Below are 24,554 nucleotides of genomic sequence, written 5' to 3' on the forward strand. Positions count from 1 at the left end.
TTTATAACAAGTACATTTTTCAAACATTTTAATTTATTTCTTTTATATATTTGAAACAAAATGAAAGAAAGAATATGTGCTCTCATCCATTGATCAACTCTCCAAATACCATTATAGCTATGGGTAAGACTACAGCCAGATTCTGAGAATTCAACCCAGGTCTCACATTTAAATGGCAGGACCCACCTGCTGGAACTGTCTCCTAATATCCCCCAGCGTGCACATTAAGAAGAAGCTGGATTGGAGACAGACATTGAATCTTAGCATTCTGATATGGTATGTAGGCAGTCCAAGAGGCATCTTAAAGGAGGTATTCTTTTTTATGATACCTGGGCACAGCAGGAGGTCTTAGATTTTATTTACCATTTTATTACGATAAAAGCACATGATATTAAGCTTATCATATTAAATGTTTTAAGCATGCAGTTAAGAAGTGTTACATAGATATATAAGATAAAATTGTTTTATCTTGCAAAATCCATTAAACGTTAGTACTGCCTCTTTTTTAATTAAAATTCATTCCTTCAATAAGATAAAATAATCATGCAATATAATCTCATTAAAAATCTCTTTACTATTAATTAAAATCAATTAACTTATTTGGCTTCTTAAGTCAATTAGTATTAAGTCAATTATTTTATCTGATAGCATATATTGAGTAAATAACATTCTAAGCTTTAAAATAACATAATGTACAAATCAAGTAATAATTTCTAAAGATGTCCTGCTTAAGCCTAAGAAAAAGAAAATTTTAACTACTTCATCTCACTATGTAACTTAACAAATGTTTGGCAAATCCCACTTGCTTTCAAGCACTCAATTTGTCTTTTCCAGAAAGTGCGGTGGTTAAACTTTCTCCCTCTTTATCTGTAATAGTTTATGATTATTTTGGCTTTGAAAATTTAATCCCTCAAGGTAAAACAATTAAATCTATTTTTTAAACAACTAAATCTAATCAAGTTATAATGCATCTGGCATTGCTGACTGAATCGAGTACATACAACACCTCAGGTAAATCCAATGTGATTTTTCAAAGAGTTTCATGTATCAATAATCCTCTAGTGCCAGGGGATTGGAAAACTGTTAATGTGCATTATGATAATCTGAGAAGATTAAAGAAAATGTGGAAGACAAGAGCCTGTCTCATCTCTTCCAATCAGATAGAAAATCCAGCAAATCTCAGTTCCCTTTCCTATCTTTATGTCTTCTAGAACTATACCTGCCCAGCGAAAAATGTTTAGAATCCACACTTCCGATCCAGCTTTCTACTGATGTTATGTGAGAGGCAGTGAATGGCTGCCCTAACACTTGGGTTCTTGTCACTCAAGCAAGAGACTCCAGTAAGTCCCTGGATCCTGACTTTTGCCTGCCCAGCCCCTGCTACTGTAGTCATTGGGAGGTGAGCCAGTAGAAGGCAAGTCTCTCTTTCTCCTCTCTTGCACCTTCATTCTGTCTTTCAAATAAATAAACAACTCTTGAAAACAAGAAAGGGTCCATTAGATAAACGAAAAATGTAGAGAATTCGAACTTAATTCATCCAAAGCACATTGTTTAAAGAACAGGAATAGAAAGAAAACCATCAAAATAACCTAATCTAGAGTTTAACATCAACAGAATGTAAGTACTAAGTTTAAGCACTGATTCTTTTATATCTATGGATGGGACATAATAGGCACTTGTTGGAAGTGTAGTTTGGGCAGACAAGCTCAAAAAGTTAATAGAGAGAGATCCACTATTTTATTTGATATTATATAAAATTATGACATATATCACGCTATTGTGTATAATGTCTTTTCTCTGGAACATATTTTCTAATTTCAAATAGAATCTATCTTTCCAATTTCTAGTAAAAAGTTTTCAACTGACAGCCTTCAAAATCAAAGAAGTAGCTAAAAAATTCTCTACACATTAATTGTACCATTACCTAACAACATAAATGTTCAGGTGAATATTTCATTTTATTTTTAATGACTGAAATAGGTACAAACTAATGCAAATATTATTCCAACAGATGGACGATTTTCTGTATCTTTGTGTGTTTCTCTGTCTGCTTTTTAAATAGATAATATTTATGAAAAGAATATCATTCTTCTACTTACTCTCCTAGAAATGAACATAGATTATCTCAAAGCTTTTTTCACTATAAAATTTGAAGTACAGTGATATATGCATAACTGGAATATTTGTAGCTTGGAAAAGTCATTCAAAATTTGTTAAACTGCTCTTACGATGCTTGGCAGCTTCCTGGTTTTTATCAACTCTTATTGTCAATAAACAAGCTCAGAACGTTTCATTACAATACTAAAACCAAGCATAATTCTTCATGTCTGTAATTTATCTTGGAAAACAATTTCCTGTAAAGCTATGAACAAACAGCAGTAAAAGACACACAATCATAATTGTATTTTGTAATGTTTGTTTTCATTCTAACCAAATTATAATAGTAAATAGAAGTGTAACAAAGGCCCATTGAATAGAAAGTAATAAAGTTTCAGCAAAGGCACAGATGAAGGCTCAATATATCTCCCTCTAGCTACCAGATTCTAATCCTACTTGTATTTTTTCCTAAATCACTATAGTAGAAGATTCACATAGATGGAGAAATGGGAAACAGAAAATTGCCCTTTTACATGATTTTCCATTGGATTAACTCAACAATGATCTTTCCTTTGCTGAGTCTTAATACCAATTTTTCATATAGAAGGCAACCTACAATTTTAATTTCTATATTATAAACAGTCCATGTTTAAAATACAATAATCATACTTACACTTTCTGGTAATTTCCCAAGTGTTCATATCTCTAATTCTTCTAAACTTCTGTTCACAAAGAATTTTCGTGATGAATATGTTTCCTGTATGCTCTAGAGGTAATGTGTTTAATTCAGTCCCTTGTACTAAATCACTCTGTAGTAAACCCTTCAGATTCTATCCTTGAGTAGTCAGGTCTATGTCCTTTTTCCTCTCATCATTTGATTGCAATATCCAAAAATGGAGCAATATAAAGCTTCTAGCCTCATGACAGAGACTTGTTCTCATTAGAGAAACAAAAGCTTACCCTATGGAGATCTGTGAGGTCATCCTACAGTGGTTGTAATTACATATTACATTATTATTTTTTCTTTCAGGGATGAGAAAGACACTTGATTGTTATCTAAGACCGGCTTATACGGAAAGAATAGATCCATTTGTCCTGTGTCTGTTGTCACACTACTTTACAAGCGAAAACAAACTCTGTGGAATTTTGAATGTATAAATCTAGTGCTATTATGGATGAGCGAATGCCAAGAGGTGCCTAGGTTTACTTAGCTTATCTGAGGGGCAGCGGGAGTAAAGTTTTGGTGCATGCATGTCTAAGATACTCGATACCCCCCTTGGTCTCGGCGAAAACCTTGAGACCCTTCTGTTTCGAGGCACCTTGAGACCCTTCAAGACCCATGCAGTTGACAAGAGGCCCAAGGCCCTCTGAGCATTTCCCTCTCCCTCAACCTCTTCTGATAATTTGGGCATTTTTCCATAGCTTGGTCAACTCCTCCCCCTGCCTACCCTGATCCATACCTGTCTTGTGGTAAACTTGTAGTAGCTTGTAATAGACAATTTCAGGATGTGGGTGAGTTATGTAAGTTATGGTGGACTACACAGTGCCACCTGGCAAAGTGACAATCGTACTGATCAGCTTGTTTCCCTGGACCCTTCCTATAAAAGGTTGTGCTTGATTATCAATAAATGGACAAGTTCACCATAACTGTCTCTGGTATGTCTCTGTTGAGAACGCTATCCCTGCATCATGTTACCTGGGTGAGTGGGCTGCTGCCATGGACCTCCACACTCTGTAAGTCCTAGAACAGAGAACTGAGAAGGAAAGCAGGTAAAAAATGCAGCTGATATCTGGAGTAGTAGGCAATTCCAACAGGATAAATCATGACCCCTTCCTTCTGTGGTGGCCCTGGCCTGATGTAATCACCTTCTCACAGAAGCCAGCCTCTCGGTATCCACATCTTAGGCCAATAGTTCAAGTGCGTAGGGTTAATAGTAACAACAAAAAGACAAACTTCAATTAAATGGAGTCCAGTACAGCTTAGGCACATCTAAAAATCCAAACTTCAACTTCCATGGCCATCACAGGTCATTTCTAGGAGGTGATAGTGAAGCAGTTGACATATGATCTGGTTCCCTGGTTTGGATTGCCTTGTACATGTAGGAGGATATGTAGTAGGGACTGATGTAAAAGCTGAGATCCAAACACTTCAGGCTGACTTGTGCAAGTCTATTCTTATGTTTCTTTTCTACCACTCCCTTCTCTGATTTCCTATGTAATACTGTTATTTCCCCTAACAAAACCACCAAGTCATTTTCTGCTGCACAGCAATTCCTACTTATTTCTTTCTTAGTCCAAATTGTTCATCCAAACTCTAAAATTAAGAGAAATACCCAAAACTGATTGTATTCAAAGACATTTCCCTCACCAATTTAGTTTCAGGACATTCTGTGTGGAACTGTAGTATAGTGTTAGCCACTTCACTGACATAAAAAAAAAAATAGAAAGGTCCTATGTTGAGAACCAGAAATTCTTTTTTCAATCAACTAGCTGTAGGAACTCTACATTAGGTTAAGCTCTACCCTAAGCACAAACTACGTTGTACATGATAAGGGAGCCAGGAATACCTGTTCCCACGGCTTTCTGATGCTTTTATCTATTTCAGTCACAAATCATATGTACCAACTGCAACATATGATGATCTGTTACATTGATTTGTGTAAATGATAAATGACAGACAGTATTCCTAATATGGCCATTTGGTAACTCATTATCAGAATTAAGTTCCTATTAAGGCCTAGTATCATTTTAGCATCCAAATTTGAAGCAGAAGTAACACTGTTGGAGTATGCAGGACTCTATTCCAAAATTCTGGGAGCCTTATCCCTTATGTCTAATTTAGTATCATTTCACAATTGAATTGAATTTCCTTGTATACATAACCCAAGGTGAGTGTTAACTGAAAAATGCAGTTGATGCTATGGCACATTGAAAACTAGTAACACTATAAGTCACCAAATAACCAAGTCAGACTAAAATTTGCAAAAGTGCTATATTAACATGACAAGAAAGGGAACACAGGAAGACAAAATAACAAGTGCTCTTCACACTCTTTCAATTAAAACGTGTAAAATGTGTTCCATTCTTTATATACAGAGAGATTATTGTACTGTTTGAATAACATGCTTCTAACCAACAAAAAGCCCAATGTACGTGTTAATAAATGCAATTATTTTGTTGACATCAAAACAAATATTTTTATTTTGAAAATTTATTTGAACAATATTTAAAAATTTTAATGTATGCATATTTATTTAAAAGATAAAGTTATAGAGACAGAGGGATGGGGCAGAGATCTTCCATCCACTGATTCACTCCCGAAATGGCCACAATATTGAGAGCTAAGCCAGGAAAACATGTGCCAGGAGCTTCATCCAGGTCTCCCCTATGGGTGACAGGGGCTCAACTTGACTCATTTTTCACTGTTTTCCCAGGCACATTAACAGAGGATTGAATAGACAGTGGAGCAGTCAGAACTAGAACCAGCATCCAGAGGGCTTACAGGCAGTGACTATATCTCTGCTACATCATAGTGCCAATCCCTTCATGCTAACTTTTAAAGTAAGGAGGAGAAGAATAAAAAAATACAGCTAAAATGATGCAAAGAAGAGAGTAAACTTACTGAAATTCATTGTACTTTGTATGATTACCATTAACCCATAATTCAGGTTATCAGTTCTCTCATCAGCTTAAGATGATTTCATTGGGTACAGTCTCGAAACAAGGCTACAGCTGTAACAGTCTTGTAAGTTCACTTTGTTTCCATGGAAAGAGCATTTCTTACAATTGCCATAACCTGTCCAGGCTTCAGATACCGACTCCTCAGTTTTGACATGGCTGCCTTCATTTCTTTATTCCTCAGGGTGTAGATGACTGGGTTTAAGATGGGAGTAAAGATGGTATAGAACACAGCAAGGACTTTGTCAACTGAATAACTGCTGAAAGGCCACACATAGATGAAAATACATGGTCCAAAAAATAATATGACCACGGTGATGTGGGCAGTCAGCGTGGAGCGGGCCTTTGCCATGCTGGCAGAGGAGCGATTCCTCACTGTGATAAGGATCACCGTGTAAGAGACAAGCAAGAGGAGAAAGGAGCTCAGAGAGAGAAAGCCACTGTCTGCCACAATTAGTAAGCTAACAACGTAAGTGTCTATGCAGGCCAGCTTGGTCACTAAGGGGAGGTCACAGAAAAAGCTATCCACCTCATTGGGACCACAGAAAGGCAAGTTAATAGTAAAAGCCAGCTGGCTAGTTGTATGGATGAAACCCACAAGCCAGGAGATGAGGACGAGAGTAACACACACATTACGACTCATGATGGTCATGTAGTGGAGAGGTTTGCAAATCGCCACATAGCGGTCATAGGCCATGGACACAAGGATGATCATTTCGCCACCAGTGAATAGGTGAACAAAGAAGATTTGAGCCAGGCAGGCATCAAAAGAAATAGTCTTGTGTTCAGCCAGTAAGTCAGCAATCATTTTGGGGGTAGCAAAAGAAGCAACACACATGTCTATGAAAGAGAGGTTAGCAAGCAGAAAGTACATGGGCGTGTGAAGGCGGGAGTCTGAGATCACAGTGAGGATGATGAGGAAGTTGCCCATCAGGATTGCCAGGTAGAGTAGAAGAAATACGACAAACAAGATAGGTTGGAGCTCCTTGGAACTAGTGAGTCCCAGCAACACAAATTCTGACACCCGAGAATAGTTTGTCTCATTCATTGACTTTGGAAAAGGATAATAATCTTCAGTTACCTAAAGACGAGAGAGAGGAAGATAAAATAGTAAAGTTAACACTTAAATTTTACAAAATTGAACTTCAGATTTTCAGGATTCTGCATCTTATTTATGTTTTTGTGCCCATGTTCTTACTGAATCATCAAAAAATAGCACAGTGAAATACTGCTCAATTCTGTTGCAATAAAGTTCAAAACAGGCTAAGGCAGTTCTTGGTGCTAAAAACCTTGATAGAGGTTTTACTTGAAAGGGAAATAGGGCAATTGGAGGACATTGGAGTGGCATCTGCAGTTTGGTAACACTGTTTGCTTCATTGTTATACTGAATTGTTTGTCTTAAGAAAACGTGCTCATTTTTGGTAAACCTTTATAGATGTGCATTTTTTCTGTATGTTTATGGATATATGTTTATATATATATATATGTATATGTATATATATATATAGAGAGAGAGAGAGAGAGAGAGAGAGAAAGTATACGAGATACAGGTTTGTGTAAGAGAGCTCACAAGAAATCATTACACTGAGCAATTATATGTTATATTTTTTTTCTGTGATTACAAAAACCTGAAAAAACAGAAATAACGCAAGGCCCTGTGATTCCACTCTTCCAGAAGTCCTATTTTATCAAGAAATATGGAATACTAGCTTCTTTTAATGATCCTTAAAATATTAGCCTTTGTTAAATCGGACATTGATGTAAATAACCACAGACATATTTCTGACTTATCAGTAAAATTTTATTTTACATGTTTTGAAAAATTGTAGTTCCATTAGGGAAGCATACAGTAAACAGGAGCTTTGTTGTGGCTTAACAAGCTAATCTTCCACCTTCAAGCACCGGCATCCCATATGGGCAGAGGTTCACGTCCCAGTTGTTCCACTTCCCATCCAGCTCCCTGCTTGTGGCTGGGAAAGAATGTAGGTTGGCCCAAAGCTTTGGGACCCACATAGCAGGCCAAGCTGCAGTTCCTAGCTCCTGGCTTTGGATCGGCACAGCTCTGGCTGTTGCAGCCACTTGAGAGTGGACCAGCAAATGGAAGATCTTTCTCTCTGTCTTTCCTTCTCTCTGTAAATCTGTCTTTCCAATAAAAAGTAAATATTTTTTTTAAAATAAAGAAGACAAATCAGGAAAAAAATGTTTTGGGTTTTGTATTTACTTAGAATATGATACTTTTTTCAGAACTTTCTCTTTTTGTGTTATTTCTACTTATATGTGCTAAGATAATCTGATTTTCATGAATCTTTCTGTACATCTAAGAAAGATCTTGGAAGACAGTGTTTTTTTTTATTTTACAGGTCTCCAGAAACTTGAAAATTTTCATATTATTGTATTAGATAGTAAATGTAAATTTGTGGGCCTGCATTGTAGCTTACCAGTAAACCCATTGCCTGCAATACTGGCATCTGATATGGGTGCTAGTTTGTGTCCTGGGTGCTCCATTTCCTATCCAGTTGTACCCTAGGAAAGGTAGTGAAAGATGGCTTAAGTGCTTGGCCCACTGGATCCCACATGGGAAACTTAGATAAAGCGCTTCACTTCAGCCTCGTCAACCCCTAACTGTTGCGGCTATCTCTCCCATTCCCACCTGGGGAGTCAGTCAGCAGATGAAGGATAGTGCCTGCTCTCTCCATCTCTCTCTCTCTCTCTCTCTCTCTCTCTCTCTCTCTCTCTCTCTCTCTGTCAGTATATTTTTATTGAAGAACCACTCTATTTTCTTCATTGTCTTTTGACCATCTTCTAACTTCTCAGGAGGTCTGACACTAATGTTCCTTGACATAAAAACGGTATCACAATCCTTAAATATAGGAAAGGAAAGAATATCAAAGTCAACTAACAGAGTCATATATGCTCTATTAGGAAGAGCAAAGCCTTAAACACAGGGAATAAATATCTGAAGGAGTCCTTCTGGTGATGTAAAGAAAGCAGTGCGGCAGGAGGCATTGTGAGCAGAGAAGACAACAAAAACACATAATTCAATGATAGAAGAAAAACACCACTAGCGTTAGGTTCTTAATTTTTCTGGATCTTTTGGAAGCATGTATCTTTCCATTGAGATTGGCTTCTTGGGATACACAAAAACCATATTTTACATGGAGAGCTACATTAGGCAAATTGACCCAGCTAAGAATTGAGTTTCGTTATTGAAGAATAAGAATCTAGCTGGAGGGATCACAATTCCAGACTTTAGGACATATTATAGGGCAGTGGTAACCAATACCTGGTACTGTTACAGAAACAGAGAGGAAGATAAATGGAACAAAATAGAAACACTAGAAGAGAGCCCACACATGTATAGTCCCCTAATCTTTGACAAGAGAACAGAAAACAACATGGGGGAAAGATGGTCTCTTCAACAAATACTGTTGGGACAATTGGATAGCAGCCTGCAGAAGATCAAATCTAAATGAAAAAAGGACATAAATCTGCACCCAGAAACCATTAAACCATTAGAAGAAAATGTAGAAAATTCTCTATGAGACATAGGTATAGGCAAAGACTTCCTAGAAAATCATTAAGAGCACGGGCAGCCAAGACCAAGACAAACAAATGGAACCTCATCAAACTAAGAAGCTTCTGCACAGCAAAGGAAACAATCAACATAGTGAAAAAGCAACCAACAGAGTGGGGGCGTGGAAGGAGAAACCCTGGAACCAAAGGAACTGTATCATGAAACATAAAGAGTTTAAAACAAATCAAAAAGTTATAAGTGTGAAATACATGGAATCTGTTCTGTTTTGCATCACTGCCACACTAACATGAGAATTGGCAAGAATCGTTAGTAATTATCACACATTTGCTAGGGTCCTAAGATCTAATAGTTAAATAAATTCCTTCAAAAAATGAAAAATAACTTTTGAAGAAAAAATAGATTTATTTTTCACAAGCTTTTTACTAAGCCTCCCACTTCAAACTTGTGTAGTTATGTAACAATTACTGTTGCAGGCTTTGACGGAGGCACGGATTCTTCGGAGGGACACGGATAAAACCTTTTCACTTACCTACTGACCTAAGATGGAAGGAAGAGAGTAGAGATACCCTATAACCAGCGGTCACCAGTGCTTGGGGAGAATTTAGCTGTTACTTCCACATCTTCTAAGAAAATTGAGTTAGTCTTACAAAGTTTTGAAGAAGTTTACTATTACAGAAAGAAATAGTCTCAGGGTGTCCTCAGTCAAGGCAATCTGTTTTCAACGAAGGAAAATAAAGCCGATTGCTCTGTCCTAATCTAATTTCCAAGTAACTAGGCAATCATTCAGTCAGAAATCTGAAGGCTGGATAGGAAAGTAAAAGGAAGAAGTGCAGAAAAAGAAATCTCTGCTTCACCATGGTTTAAAGGATTTAGCCCAACTGGAGCTTCCCTGCTTCTGTGTACATAGCACTGAACTAAATCACTGAGTAACATTCTGAGGTCTCTAGACATTAAAGCAACCACACGTCACTAAGAAACACAGAGAAAAGATTATTTCCTGTTCTCTGTCAAAGCTTTTAACATTTACTTGTGTATCTTAGAAAAATGCTGTCCTTCAACTAACTTCATCAGACGTCTCTGGAAGACAGCAGCACTACTGACCTAAGCCTTAGATTGTCAACACCTACCAAAGAAAACAGCGTTCTCCCAGGGTCGTTGGATATTGGATAAAGGCATAGGACTTGTGTCTTTCCATGCTCCACCTTTTATACTTCAGAGTTTCAGTATTTTCACCAGGCAATTAAAAGAAAGTCATCTCAAACTTAGAAACTGATTAGACATTTGACATCACTGAACTTTAGTGACCAGGAGACCCACAGGAGAGCTGTTGTAGCAGAAATGGCAGTTATTAGGGATAATTACAGTCTGTGTGCTCCCGGGAATTGTAGTGCATCCCTTACAATGTCACAAATGGGTCAACTGGCAGGGCTAACGGAAAACTGTCCAGTTGGGGAAGAAGCACCGTGGAAGAGATGAAATAACGAGTCACTGTGTTTTCTAGGACTTTTTGCCTCTAGAGACCTTTTGGAAAGAATCACTGAGAAAGTCACAAATTGATGGAAGTCATTCTGTATGTCTGAAACAGCACAGCAGGTCACACACGATGGCATCTTATCTTGAAAAGAGCCGCAGGACTGGTTTCCCAAGCAAAGTCTAAGACAGAGCAATGAATGCTTTTTATTGAAACACTAAATCCTGCATAGTAGATTCTAATAAAGGGACTCTGAATGATGCTGAAAAATGCTTAATTTAGTTCAAATTCTTAGAAAAAAAACTACTTCTGAGTAAAACTAATATTTATCCCTTTAGGATTTTTTTATTCAAGAAAAAATTTTTAAAGACAATTTTCTTTATTATTTCAGTATATTCATGCTGGTACAGACCATAGGAATGAACCAATCCAACATCTTAAACCAACAGATAAAAATGAATCAGCTGTTGAGGAATTCGTTGAGTCACATAGGTTGCACTGTCAAGTTTAGTTAATACCCTTGCCCTTTTTGCCAAATAAAAGGCTTGATTAGGGCTAAACTCTTTCTTCCTCTCTTCCTAAATGCACACTCTTAAATACCGTTAAGTGTGTAATTACAGGACCCAGCAGCGTGGCCTAGCAGCTAAAGTCCTCGCCTTGAACGCGCCAGCATCCATATGGGCACCAGTTCTAATCCCAGCAGCCCCACTTCCCATCCAGCTCCCTGCTTGTGGCCTGGGAAAGCAGTCGAGGACAGCTCAAAGCTTTGGGACCCTGCACCTCTGTGTGGGAGACCTGGAAGAGGTTCCTGGTTCCCGGCTTCGGACTGGCGCAGCACCAGCCATTGCAGTCACTTGGGGAGTGAATCATCGGACGGAAGATCTTCCTCTCTGTCTCTCCTCCTCTGTATATGTGTTATTGTAATAAAAAATAAATAAATCTTTTTTTAAAAGTGTGTAACTACAGCACTGTTAAATACCTTCTTGACAAATACTCCTGACCAATGCTGGTATCCTGCTTTAATGTTTATTCATTCTAATCCCTTTTGGGTGGACATATATCAAAAAGTTGTTGTTTAACACTTGTTTCTCCTTAGAATGTTCTTCTGATTAACTTCATGCATTTGAGTGACTTTCACCCCTTTAAAAGTTTTATTTCTACACCTATAATAACAAAGTTCCAAAATGTATTCTAACACTCAACCACAACATCCCCAAAATTGACTCATTTATCCCCTTTTAGTGAACATCCAGTGTGTTAATGGCATCACTCCAAACATCAGTGCTTAAAGTAACTTGCTTAAAAATTACCTATACATTTCCAGTTGGAGGTTGTATTTTGCTGCAGTTGGATAAACCACCCCTTGACATGCCTACATCCCATGTCAGAGTGCAGGTGTAAACTCCAGCTACGCTGTATCCTATCAGGCCTGCTGGTAATATATTCTGGAAGACATCTCAGGCCATTGTTGAGTCCCTGCCACTCGTGTGAGAGACCTGAATGGATTCCCTGGCTTCTGGCTTTGACTTGGCCCACTTCCTGCTCTGTGGGCATTTGGCAAATGAACCAACTAGTGAAAGATCTCTCTCTCTCTCTTTGTTTTTCTGCATTTCAAACAAACAAATTAATTAATAATTTTTTTTGACTAGGAAGGAAATTAGCACAGTAGTCAAGATGTCAGCACTTGCAGTGCCTTCATCCATTGTCTCAGTGCCACGGTTGAAGTGTGGGTCTGCCCAGATTCCAGCATCCTGCTGGTGTGTAGGCTGGAAGGCGGTAGAATGACGTAAGAGGTTGAGTCTATGTGTCATGTACAAGACTTAGATTTAGATCTCAGCTCCCAACCTTGACTTGGCCTAACACTGGGTTTTATAAACATTTGGGAAGTGTGAATCTCTTTTTTCTCTCTCTACCATTCAATAAATAAAGTTAAGAAAAGTTTATAAAAATTAGTGGCTTTCTCAAGTCTTTATAATTCTACCTACTGAAATCAAGAATTTGAACATAAAAGGACTTCTAGCTTCATAATTTTTAACAATATTCCAGACTTCACTAAGTATGAGAGCAATCTCATTCTCAAATCCCCAAATTCCCATGTTCATCCCCTTTACAGAGTTCCTGCTTCTGACCAGTTCCTCCTTTTCAAACTCCTGAGATCACTAATGCATTTCTTTTTTTTTTCAAGATTTAGTTATATTTATTTGAAAAACAGATTTACAGAGAGAAGAGACAAAGAGAAAAATCTTCCATTGACTGGTTCACTTCCCAAGCAGCCTCAACAGCCAGAGATAAGCTAATCCAAAGCAGGAGCCATGAGCTTCTTTTTTTTCTCCCACTTGAGTCCAGAGGCCCAAGGACTTGGGCCATCCTGCTGCTGTTTTCCCAGTCCAAAAGCAGGGAGCTGGATCAGAACTGGAACAGCTTAGAGTATAACTGGTGCACATATGGGATGCCGGCACTGGCAGGTGGAGAATACTGAGCTACCACAACTGTTTCATCTATTTTTAATCTCTAAAATTAGATACAAGCAGGTTAGAATTGGCATGTCTTATAGACAGATGGAACCCCTTAGCATTATGACATGATTTTCTTGTTCTGAAGTCTACAATACGATATTGATATGATATTGCTGCCTAATTATTCTTACAACTAATGCTGGTTTATCTGTTTCCACCATTTCTTAAAATCTCACCTCTGTCTTTCTATTTAAAGTAGATCCCTTATAGGTAAAAATTGCTGAGTTTTGCTTATTTTATTCACTCCAATAAATCTGCCACTTTATCAATTTTAATTATTTTAGATTTTAACAGATTCAATGTAGCTTGCACATGTAATTCTTAAGATCAAATTTTTTTGCATTTTTTACATATTATATTTATTTATCCTTTAATATTTAAAAAAGATATTTAAATATCTTTTACATATTTATCTTATATTTATATCTTTAACCTATTATATTGTTTTTTGTTTGTCTTGTGTATTTTTACTTTTTCTCTTACTTTTCTTTCCTTCTATTGACCTGATATTTTTCATTCTGTGATGTATTTTCACTAGTGACTTATTATGCCACTTTAGTTCTTGTTTTTTTTTTTTAATATAATCTGACCATCTGAATTTGGTAAACATGCTTAGATCACTTGCATTTAATACAACTATTGATATGATTCGATTTCATTTATTATCTATTTTGCTATTATTTTTCAACCTTTCACATTTGTTCTGTTTCCTTTGCTTTTTTTATTCTGCCTTTTGATATTTGAGTATGTCTTTCGATGCTGAGTGTGTAAGATATTTACATATTTGAAAGGCAAAGCAACACATAGCAGAAGCAGAACAAGAGCACGCATGTCTGCACAAGAGGAGATCTTGCAGCTGCTGGTCCACTGCAATGTTAAATAGATGCTTTTTATCTGTATGACTAGGTATAATGTAATGTTATATTTCTTTTATTGTTTTCAAAGGAATATGACAGAATGGATTTCAAATTTTATCCTCAGTTGCAATTAATTTGTCAGACTCTATTTGAATGCTTTAGAAATATTTGGAGTTAATATTTTTGTTTAAGTTCAAATGTTCACATGTTCCAAAAATTTCACAAATGTTTGTACTTTTATGTTAATAATGGGGGATAAACTTGGTTCATTTTACCATACTTTAAAGTAAATAGATTCAGAAAAGAGTTATTACATATGTTGCTGATGGCACCAGATGGTAGAAAAAGGTTTGTGATAAGTAGAAATGTCTTGGAATAACTTTTAAAATAGAAAAATATCATACAAAAAAGTATTACATAGTAAAATTGTATATAATCATCTGTACACGTGAATAATAAAAATTCAACACATACAAAAAGATACACTAATAAAATATGTTTAAAATCATTAAAAATTTGCTATGTCTATATATATAACAAAGTGTTTGGAATATTGAATGAAGACATTAAAAATTCAAATTTGGGGGGCCTGGCATGGTAGTCTAGTGGCTAAAAGTCTGAGCATTGCATGTGCCAGGATCCCATATGGGTGCTGGTCCATATCTTGGCTGTTCCACTTCTCATCTAGCTCCCTTCTTGTGGCTTAGGAAAGCCATAGAGGATAGCCCAAAGCTTTGGGAATCTGTACCTTCACAGGTGACCCAGAAGAAGCTCCTGGCTCCTGACCTTGGATCTGCACAGCTCCTGCTACTATGAACATTTAGGGGGTGAACCAGTGGATGGAAGAGATCTTTCTCTGTTTCTCCTTTTCTGTGGAAATTTAATTTTTCAGTAAAAATAAATAAAAGTTAGAAAAAAGAAATTCAATTTCTTAGTGCATTTTTCCCAGAAAGTACAAAAAAAATCAGTTGTTCAGTTGAAGAGATATGCTAGAGTAGTTAAACGTTTTATGCAGATTAAATTATCACTAATGCCTAATATTGCAAAGATGTTCTATATTACAAATGTAAAGCTTCAAATTATAAATTTGTGTTATAAGTTCGAAAATGTTTGGTTACAATTACATTGAACTGGATGCAGGAGCTAATTATATGCCGTATTCTTACCATTAGAACAGGTGAAGTGGTTCAGTGACCCATAGCATTAGCAAAAATGATTGGCACAATTCTGTGAGCCATTGGAGGCTTCAACCTGTTCTGGATTGATACTGTTTTATGGTGATTCTTAGTTTTTCCAGGATGTAACATGATGGCTTCTCAACTTGCGCATGGCTGCTTTAACATCTTCGTTTCTCAGAGAGTAGATTATGGGATTCAATAAGGGTGTACAAACAGTGTAGAAGACAGAAAGGAATTTATCCACAGAAAATCTGCTAAATGGCCATATATAGAAATAAATGCAAGGCCCAAAGAAAAGAATTACAACTGTAATGTGGGCAGTTAAGGTGGAGAGTGCCTTGGATGACCCACTGGAGGATCGACGCCGGACAGTGACCAAAATGATGGTATAGGAAATAATCAAAACCAGAAAACAGCTCAGTGAGATCAGGCCACTGTTAGTGAGGGTCATAACTTCCATCTTATATGTATCCCTGCAAGCCAGCTCTATCACCAGGGGAAGGTCACAAAAGAAGCTATCTACCTCGTTGGGACCACAGAATGGAAGATCCACCGTGAAAGCCAAGTGACTCACAGAATGAAGAATACCCACAGCCCAGGATATACTCACAAAAATTACACACAGTTTGCGGTTTATGATGGTACTATAGTGTAGGGGCTTGCATATGGCAATAAATCTGTCATATGCCATAGCCACTAGCAACATCATCTCACTCCCCACAAAACTATGAAGAAGAAATATCTGTGCCATGCAGCCTTCAAAGGAGATAGTCTTGTGCTCAACAAAGAAGTCCACCAGCATCTTGGGAGTGGCAAAGTTAGATTGGCAGATATCAATGAAAGAAAGATTACTGAGCAGGAAGTACATGGGAGAGTTCAAGTGGGAGTCACAGGAAACGATGACAATAATCATGATGTTTCCCAGCACAGATGTCACATAGATGATTGAGAAGATGGCAAAAAAGAAAAGTTGAAGTTCCCAAGAATTGGAGAGTCCCAAAAGTACAAACTCGGACACTACTGATTCATTCATGTGACCCATTTCTCCAATTTACAATGGCCTAAAAAAGAGAAAAATGAAGAAAATATCACAGCGATTAGTACTATAATATATCCAGTTGTCCGGTTAATAAAGATGGTCTCAACTCAGTTTAATTTAAAAAAATTAGCAATCAATTGACAAATGTTTAACACAGATGACTACTGTAGAAATTCAACAATTATGTATCATAGTGTTATGTATGGATCCTATCACAAATTGTAAAAAATTAGGTATTAAATTGAGAATATGTAATTATCAGCAAATGATGTATTAGTACCATAATTAGTACCATAAATAAAATGGAATTATATAAATACAATGATTTTAAGTGCCAATAAAATCTACTTAGAATTTTAAATATTTGAGATTTACCAGCCAACAGTCAGTGACAGGGCTGTCTCAGGAAATAGGATAATGCAACGTTAAGTAGCATAATTAAAAAATAGAACTTGTAAATGAGCTGGAATGAATTGGGAAAGAAAGACTAGAAATAAAATGAGGACATCATTAAATTTTCATGCAAAACAAAGAGGATTAAGTTATTGTTCTTGTGATTGAGAGCTATAAATCTTAGCAGTCTCTTAAGAGGATAAGTAAAAGAAATTTGTCATCTCATGCAATGATGACAACAAAGTTTCCCTGAAAATCAAGGACACTGCATTTATCTTAACAATGATTAATCAACATTTACCTTTTGTCACATAAAGACCTATCAATTATGAATAACGGAAGAGCAGCAATGTATTTTCTATCTTGTTTTTCTGGTTTGTCCTTATTTTGAAACAGTTGAATTTATCAAAATCGGTGACATCTTTCAAGAAAGGCCATTTTGAAAGTATGTTATGACAATGGAATATTTCAAACACTAAATAAATTTTCACCAAGTGAAAAAAGTTAAATAGTGTGTCAATTTCCTGTGATATTGGGTTTTTGTTGTTGCTTTTTTATTTGTTTGTTCTCCATTTTGCTTAACAACTTGGTTAAGCAGAAAAACACATATACTTTTCATTCAGTGGTTCAGGAAACATTTTAACTTCATCTTCGTACACTCAATCAAACACACAGATTCTCAGGTGTCCTATTTTTGCATTTTGAAGCTTTCAATGCTGTTCTGAAAACTAAATTACTCAGGATTGTAAGCAGAACAATTAGACATAAACTGACCTAGGTACAAAATGCCATCCTGGGATTCTCATTTGATGTGAAAGATTTAGGCCAATCCTGGCAAATTCCATCATGTGCTTCATGGACAAGGGGCAGAGGGAGGATAATAAACATTGGAATAGAAAAATATTTCCATTTCTAAAACTAAAAAAGTTCCTGAAGAGCTATGATTGTGAATTTAAAGAGATAACATTTGACACCACAAGAAGCTTCAGTTAGCATCTAATTCATTATGTAAAGCTTGTTAAACAGCATGGTTGTTTTAAGAAAGCACTGTAGGGCCCGGCGGCGTGGCCTAGCGGCTAAAGTCCTCGCCTTGAACGCCCCGGGATCCCATATGGGCACCGGTTCTAATCCCAGCAGCTCCATTTCCCATCCAGCTCCCTGCTTGTGGCCTGGGAAAGCAGTGGAGGATGGCCCAAAGCTTTGGGACCCTGCACCCGTGTGGGAGACCCGGAAGAGGTTCCTGGTCCCGGCATTGGATCGGCGTGTACCGGCCCGTTGCAGCTCACTTGGAGAGTGAATCATCGGATGGAAGATCTTCCTCTCTGTCTCTCCTGCTCTGTATATCCGGCTTTCCAATAACAATAAAATCTTTAAAAAAAAAAAAGAAGAAAGCACTGTAATTTCATTGGATATCTGAAAACCAGCAAGGTTAGTAAGCAAAGCGCCATTCTTGATACAGAAAATACGTATCCATTTGGATACTACTGCCTCTAGGTTATTATTATGTGTCTTAATAATAATAAACTATTATAAGAAAATGTACTTTATGAGTTTTGGGTTTTGACTGATTTTTCATTTAAATAAACCACATCATAATTTGTAAGTACCTATTTTATAGCAACTACAAAAAAGTGTTTCATATAATGATATTAACAATTACAATTTATAGCTCTTTCTATGTTCTGGCACTCTCCTAAACATACTGTATGTGTTCACCTATTTGTGGTGAGGTTAATAACCCTGAAAGGTACCCACCATTTTTACATACTTTTTAGTTGATATAACTGAGTCACAGAGAAGCTTAGGCTAGAAATTGTCCAAGTTTACCCATTTAGTAGGTCATGTGACTATAGCATTCATTAGACTGACAGATGGTTTGAATAAACAGCTAAAGATAAATCTCATACTATGAGTGAAGAGCAGTGCAATATTACTCCGCAACTGGAGGAATTGAGATTGAATCTCAGTTCCTAGAATTTGTAATGAACAAATACTTTACATTTCTAGTGTGCAATAGTAACCTCACTGGGTACATGATAGGGTGGAATTTTACAGGATTTATGTAGTAGAGAGGGGCAGAGAGGAACATCGAGGGTGAGAGCAAGAGGAAAATGGAAGAGAAGGAGGAAAAGGAAGGAAAGGAAGAGAAAAGCATGCCTAATGATTACTTGATAGAAGTACTTCAAACATTTTCAAAAATCACTTCGTATCTGGCAAAATTTTCTGATAATATCCAAACTAGGAATTTTTTAAATTTTGTGAAGATGGAATTCACAGAAAATTTGGATGCTTTCAGAAAATTATTTTTGTTGTCATTCATTTTTCAAAAAAAAAAAAAAAGGAAACAACTTGAAAATCTCTGGTGTAACTCACCATGATTTCTTAACGTAAGTAAATCAGATCAAGGACAAAGTGCATCATATTTTCTTATTATTAGTTAGAGATATCCAATGGTAAAGATGAATAAATTTTTGCTGTTTACTATGGGCTGAGCTTGAAAGAACAGTATATCTCTAAAACTCCTTTCACCTCAAAAATTTTAAATTTGGAGGTATTTATATATGGAAGCAGCTGGAGCTCCTAAAAGGCACTGTGAACTCCTTGTACTGTCACACACCTTCCCAGAGCTGCTCTCTTATAAATCATTTGCTTCCCTATTGTCACTGTACCTCTAAGATAGAAGTATCTTCAGTTCCCAAAACATACCATGAGATAGGACGTGATGTTATATTAACATCTATCCCTAAAATATGTCAACAAAAGTGTCAAACCACAGAATGCATTACTTCTCTTATCTTAGTTTTGATTTATCATCTTTGATTCACTAGAATCCCAGGAAAACAGCCATGAAGGACACTTTGTTGATCATTGCTCTGTGCTGTGCAGCTACTCCTTCCTTCATTCAAGACAAATTTTGAAATCAATAAATATTTCTCTAACAGCTAAGTAGACTCTGTCTAGAAAACATGAAACAGGCTAAAAAAGGCACAAATAATGGTGGTAACATACTTCTCACTGTTTACCAAATTTGGATTTGCATAGTGGCTATCAGAGTCTCCTCAAACCTATGCAGTGGAAAGTTATAAAGACAGAAATGGAGAATAGAAATTTGACTCTTTAAGATGGATTTTCTAATTGGACTAAGAATCAAGAATGCCCCTATATCTCCCTATCGCTTTTTGCATCTAGAAGAACTTAACCATTATTTCTTCAGTCCAAAAATACACTGATAATTTTTGTAATACTTACACTTTTGATAATCTCTAAGTTTCATTAGTTCCTTTTTTCTCCAAACATTTTGCTCCACAGTTTGCTTCTAAGCTGCCTACTATATGCTCTGAATTTTTATAATGAAAATATTCATATACTAGTCAGGACTTAATGCATTTTAACTTGACTTCCTGCACTAAACTTTGTCGAAGAAAGAGCTCTTAGCTTTGTCCCTGAAGTGGTGAGAGAGTCTCTTCTCTGGCCCTCAATCATAAAGTTACAATATCTGAGAACATTACAATATAAAGCCTTTTACACTTGCCCAGGAAACCAATCTCATTGGCTAAGCAAGAAGTCACTCTTTAGAGATCTGAGTCAGCCTGCAGTGGGAGTAATTATATTTCACAAAATGATTTTTTTTTACAAATGAAAAATAATTTATCAATTAGTGTGTACATGTGCAAAGAACAGGTCATTTGATTTAACACAGTATTTAGAAAACGGAGCTTCTCATTATTAGTCAAAATGATAAAGAAAATGTGTGCCAAAGAGACTGCTGAGACACCATGAAAAAGATAAATAAACGCATGATCAGGGCCACCAAAGAAGAAAGGATAGGTAAACTGAGAGTGAAAAGATTCTGGCGGTAAAACTGGTGTACACGTTAAGCAATAGACTAAAGAACCTCTATCAATAAAAAGAATAAATGTAAGATCACATTTCTTGCAAGGAGTGTTTTCTCTAACTTTACAAAATAATAACTGTTGATTCAATTCATATTTACATCTTGGACTTCATCATTCCACAAGAAGTGAATGTAGTCCCAACAGTAGAGTTCTATATGATTCTTTAGTTGATCATTCCAATGTTCTCTATGGCTGAAAGGGTCCGAACAAGCAGATTATCTGACTGTGTCCTTCTTATACATATTCACAGCAAATCCAAAAAACTGAACCTTCTTCCTGACCTTAAAATTGTGTTTATATTAGATGATTTTGAATTAAATAAATTTGTGAAGTAATAAATATAATATATGTGATTATATGTGTAAGTAATTTGTTTATTTGGAAAAAAGGCTGTGATAACCAAGTTACTAAGAAAATCACGGAGTTAAAAAATTTATGAATACATGAGTGATTAATACACAGATAAATTAGCATGGTTTTATTTAGCACATCATGGTTTAACATATCTAATGAATTTTTAATTTTTTAATTTTTTATTTTATGGTACAATTCTACAGGCTCTGGGACTTCCCTTATCCTCTCCCAAAACTCCCTCCCCCACCCACTGCTTTTCCCATATTTTTACAATAACATAGACCTTCATAAGCAATCATTAAGTCCATCATTCTGCTATCTAAGTGTAACCTGACATTACAGGTATGAACAATGGCAGATGGTCCAGCATCCTATTGTCAGGATATATCCAACAGTTTCACTGGGAGTCCATCTGTGCTTTGGAAGTAGAGATACATATTGCATTGCATCTTCATATCTGGATATGATATTCTCTATTTCACAGTTACTATACATTCCCTTAAATGAATAGCCATAAAACAAAATTAACAGCAGAAATAAAATTTAAAAATTTATAACACCATGAAGTTAAATAACATGCTACTGAATAACTAATATGTCAATGAAGAAATGAAAAAGAAAACAAAAACCTTCCTGGAAAAAACGATGGTACTATATTACCTATGTGTAACTAAAGAATTTAGTAAGAGAAAAAACTATCGGGGCCCGGTGACGTGGCCTAGCAGCTAAAGTCCTCGCCTTGAAGGCACCAACATCCATATAGGCACTGGTTCTAATCCGGGCAGCTCCATTTCCCATCCAGCTCCCTGCTTGTGGCCTGGAAAAGCAGTTGAGGATGGCCCAAAGCTTTGGAACACCGCACCCGTGTGGGAGACCTGGAAGAGGTTCCTGGTCCCGGCATCGGATTGGAGTGCACCAGCCCGTTGCGGCTCACTTGGGGAGTGAAACATTGGATGGAAGATCTTCCTCTCTGTCTCTCCTCCTCTCTGTATATCCGGCTTTCCAATAATAACAAATCTTTAAAAAAAAAAGAGAGAAAAAACTATCATATTTTTGCTTTTGTCTAAAGGAATTTTTAATTAATTGACTAGAAAGAAGATTTTTAAGAGAGGAATTAAGTTACTAAATACTAGAAGAATAAATTAAATGAATTAAATATTAATGAATCTCACCTGTTTTGAGGTTGACATGGATTAAACCATATAGTTTATGCTGTTTGATTCAGGAAAACAAACATGTGTTCCAGCCTCATTCTATTAGCTGTTTATGAGTCTATATGGCCTGAAGTCATGAAACACTATTAAGATTTCATCTCACTGCCCTAAAATCTTAAACTAAAATCTGAAACTCCCCTCGTTGCTACTAATGAAATTCCAAAATTATAAGTAAATAAGATTTCAAAAATTCTGATGAGTATTAATGTATACTGAAAGGTAAGTTACTATTATGCTATCTTTATTCAAAAAGAACACCTTGAGAACAGAAAAGATAAAAATATCAGATCACAATAACAGCTCACATGCAAATAATAGGTGGTGGAAGAAAGGGAAAGGTCCAAGTTTTTCTTCAATATTTTATTTAATTATGTTGGGGGTGGATTCAGAAAATACTAAATGGACTCTGGAAGGTGGGAAGGGAAACGATGAACTGCTGACATAATAGTTGACTTACTTTTAAAATGAGGAATTTCAAAAAAGTAAAGTTAAAAATTTGAATTATCTTGAGTACATGTAAGGGTCTGATGACCAAGCTAGAGTTGTAGCTGTAAGGTCAGTTCACCAACTGGATGTGTGTTTAACACTGATTCTTTCCTATATAGCACTTGATTTTTGGTCCAGGTTTACCGCCACTCACATCAAGACTAAAAAGCTGATGTTAACAGAATTTTATTTTCTAACTTTTCCTCCTTTTTCTACAACTCATAATTTCAAAAGAGACAGAAATTATCCCAGCTGGTCACAGATGCCTTATTAAATGAAACACTTGAAATGTTAAGTTCCTGAGTGTTGACCATTCCAAATTTAAAAGCTTTGTTAGAGACTGGAAAACCACATGGAAGAGCTATAAATGATCTTAGAATAGGCTTTGGTAACCTGAGAGTCTATACTTAGGTCCATGAATCTTAACTCAGTAAATTGGCTATCTCCCTATGCTGGAAAGTTCCTTTCACTTTCTTAAATACTATTCACCTACACAGGTTTTTTGTATGTGCCATTAAAGAAAGTCATAAGATCATGGAACTTCTTATGTCCACTAAAGAAAGGGATTCTTATTCATTTTCCCCTTGATATTCGTATTTGTCTGGAATCAAAGTAGTGAGTACATATATACTAGCCAGGTAAAAATCGCATTTCCTCCCACATACATTTCACTCACACACAGAGTGACTTAACTTTTGCTGGGATAGCTGGGAACAGCCTTGTTAATAATCATTAAATTATACTTTCTACATCATCTTCTTCATTACTTTCCCTAATTGAAATATGCCACCAAACTGCAATGAAATTATAGATAATTATTGGAGGAGTTTGAAGAAATTCTAACTTAATAAAAAGAATGCCTCACTACTATCGGCATTTCAGAAACTTTCTTGGGCCTCAGGTAATGAGCAACAATTCTACTCATGGCAACCTTCATATCCTTGTTCCTTAGTGTATAGATGATGGGATTTAAGATGGGTGTGAAAACAGTGTAAAATATAGCAAGCACTTTATCTACAGGATAGGTGGAAAAGGGCCACATATAGATGAAAACGCAAGGTCCGAAGAATAGTATCACTACTGTGATGTGAGCAGCCAATGTAGAAAATGCTTTGGCCATTGCAGCTGAGGACTTGAACCAGACAGTGACAAGAATAACAATGTAAGAGCTGACCAACAACAAGAAAGTACTTAGGGAAAGAATTCCACTATTAATCACAATAAGTATTTCAATGTTGTAAGAGTCCAGGCAGGCAAGTTTGGTTACTCGAGGAAGGTCACAAAAAAAGCTGTCTACAACATTGGGTCCACAAAAAGGCAAGTTTACAGTAAATGACAACTGGTTTAATGTGTGCACCAAGCCTACAGCCCAGGGGATCATCACCAAGATATTGCATGTCCTTTGGCTCATGATGACCACATAGTGTAGGGGTTTGCATATTGCTACATATCTGTCATAGGCCATGGAGACAAGCAGCACCATCTCCGCACCAGTGAAAAGATGAATGAAGAAAATTTGGGCCATGCAGCCATTGAATGATACTATCTTGTGTTCACTTAGAAAATCTGTGATCATTTTAGGGGTAGCAAAAGAAGCCTGACAAATGTCAACGAAGGAAAGGTTTCCCAGGAGGAAGTACATAGGGGAGTGCAGCCTGGCATCAGAATTCACCGTGATGATAATGAGAAGGTTCCCCAGCACAATGACAACATATAACACAAAGAAGAAAACAAAGAAGAAAAACTGGAGTTCCCGAGAAGTGGAAAGTCCCAGCAACACAAACTCTGACACCACTGAAGAATTGACCTGATCCATGGCTGCAGGCTGCAGACGTGCCCA

General features: G+C 36.6%; 3 protein-coding genes across 3 annotated transcripts; all 3 read right to left on the minus strand.

The window, feature by feature from the left end:
* Nucleotides 1-5,848: 5,848 nt before the first annotated feature.
* LOC101525184 (olfactory receptor 4K15) lies at nucleotides 5,849-6,826 on the minus strand. The gene has a single exon (XM_004584624.4). It carries the CDS (start codon nucleotides 6,821-6,823, stop codon nucleotides 5,849-5,851), a length of 975 nt encoding a protein of 324 aa, XP_004584681.2. The 5' UTR covers nucleotides 6,824-6,826.
* An 8,521-nt stretch (nucleotides 6,827-15,347) lies between these two features.
* Nucleotides 15,348-16,390, minus strand: LOC101525424 (olfactory receptor 4K1). The gene has a single exon (XM_004584625.2). The coding sequence runs from the start codon at nucleotides 16,372-16,374 to the stop codon at nucleotides 15,439-15,441; it is 936 nt and encodes a 311-aa protein (XP_004584682.2). The 5' UTR covers nucleotides 16,375-16,390; the 3' UTR covers nucleotides 15,348-15,438.
* A 7,168-nt stretch (nucleotides 16,391-23,558) lies between these two features.
* LOC101525664 (olfactory receptor 4K5) lies at nucleotides 23,559-24,530 on the minus strand. The gene has a single exon (XM_004584626.2). The coding sequence runs from the start codon at nucleotides 24,528-24,530 to the stop codon at nucleotides 23,559-23,561; it is 972 nt and encodes a 323-aa protein (XP_004584683.2).
* Nucleotides 24,531-24,554: the final 24 nt, after the last annotated feature.

The sequence above is a fragment of the Ochotona princeps genome, chromosome 6, assembly GCF_030435755.1.
Source record: "Ochotona princeps isolate mOchPri1 chromosome 6, mOchPri1.hap1, whole genome shotgun sequence".
Classification (NCBI taxonomy): domain Eukaryota; kingdom Metazoa; phylum Chordata; class Mammalia; order Lagomorpha; family Ochotonidae; genus Ochotona; species Ochotona princeps.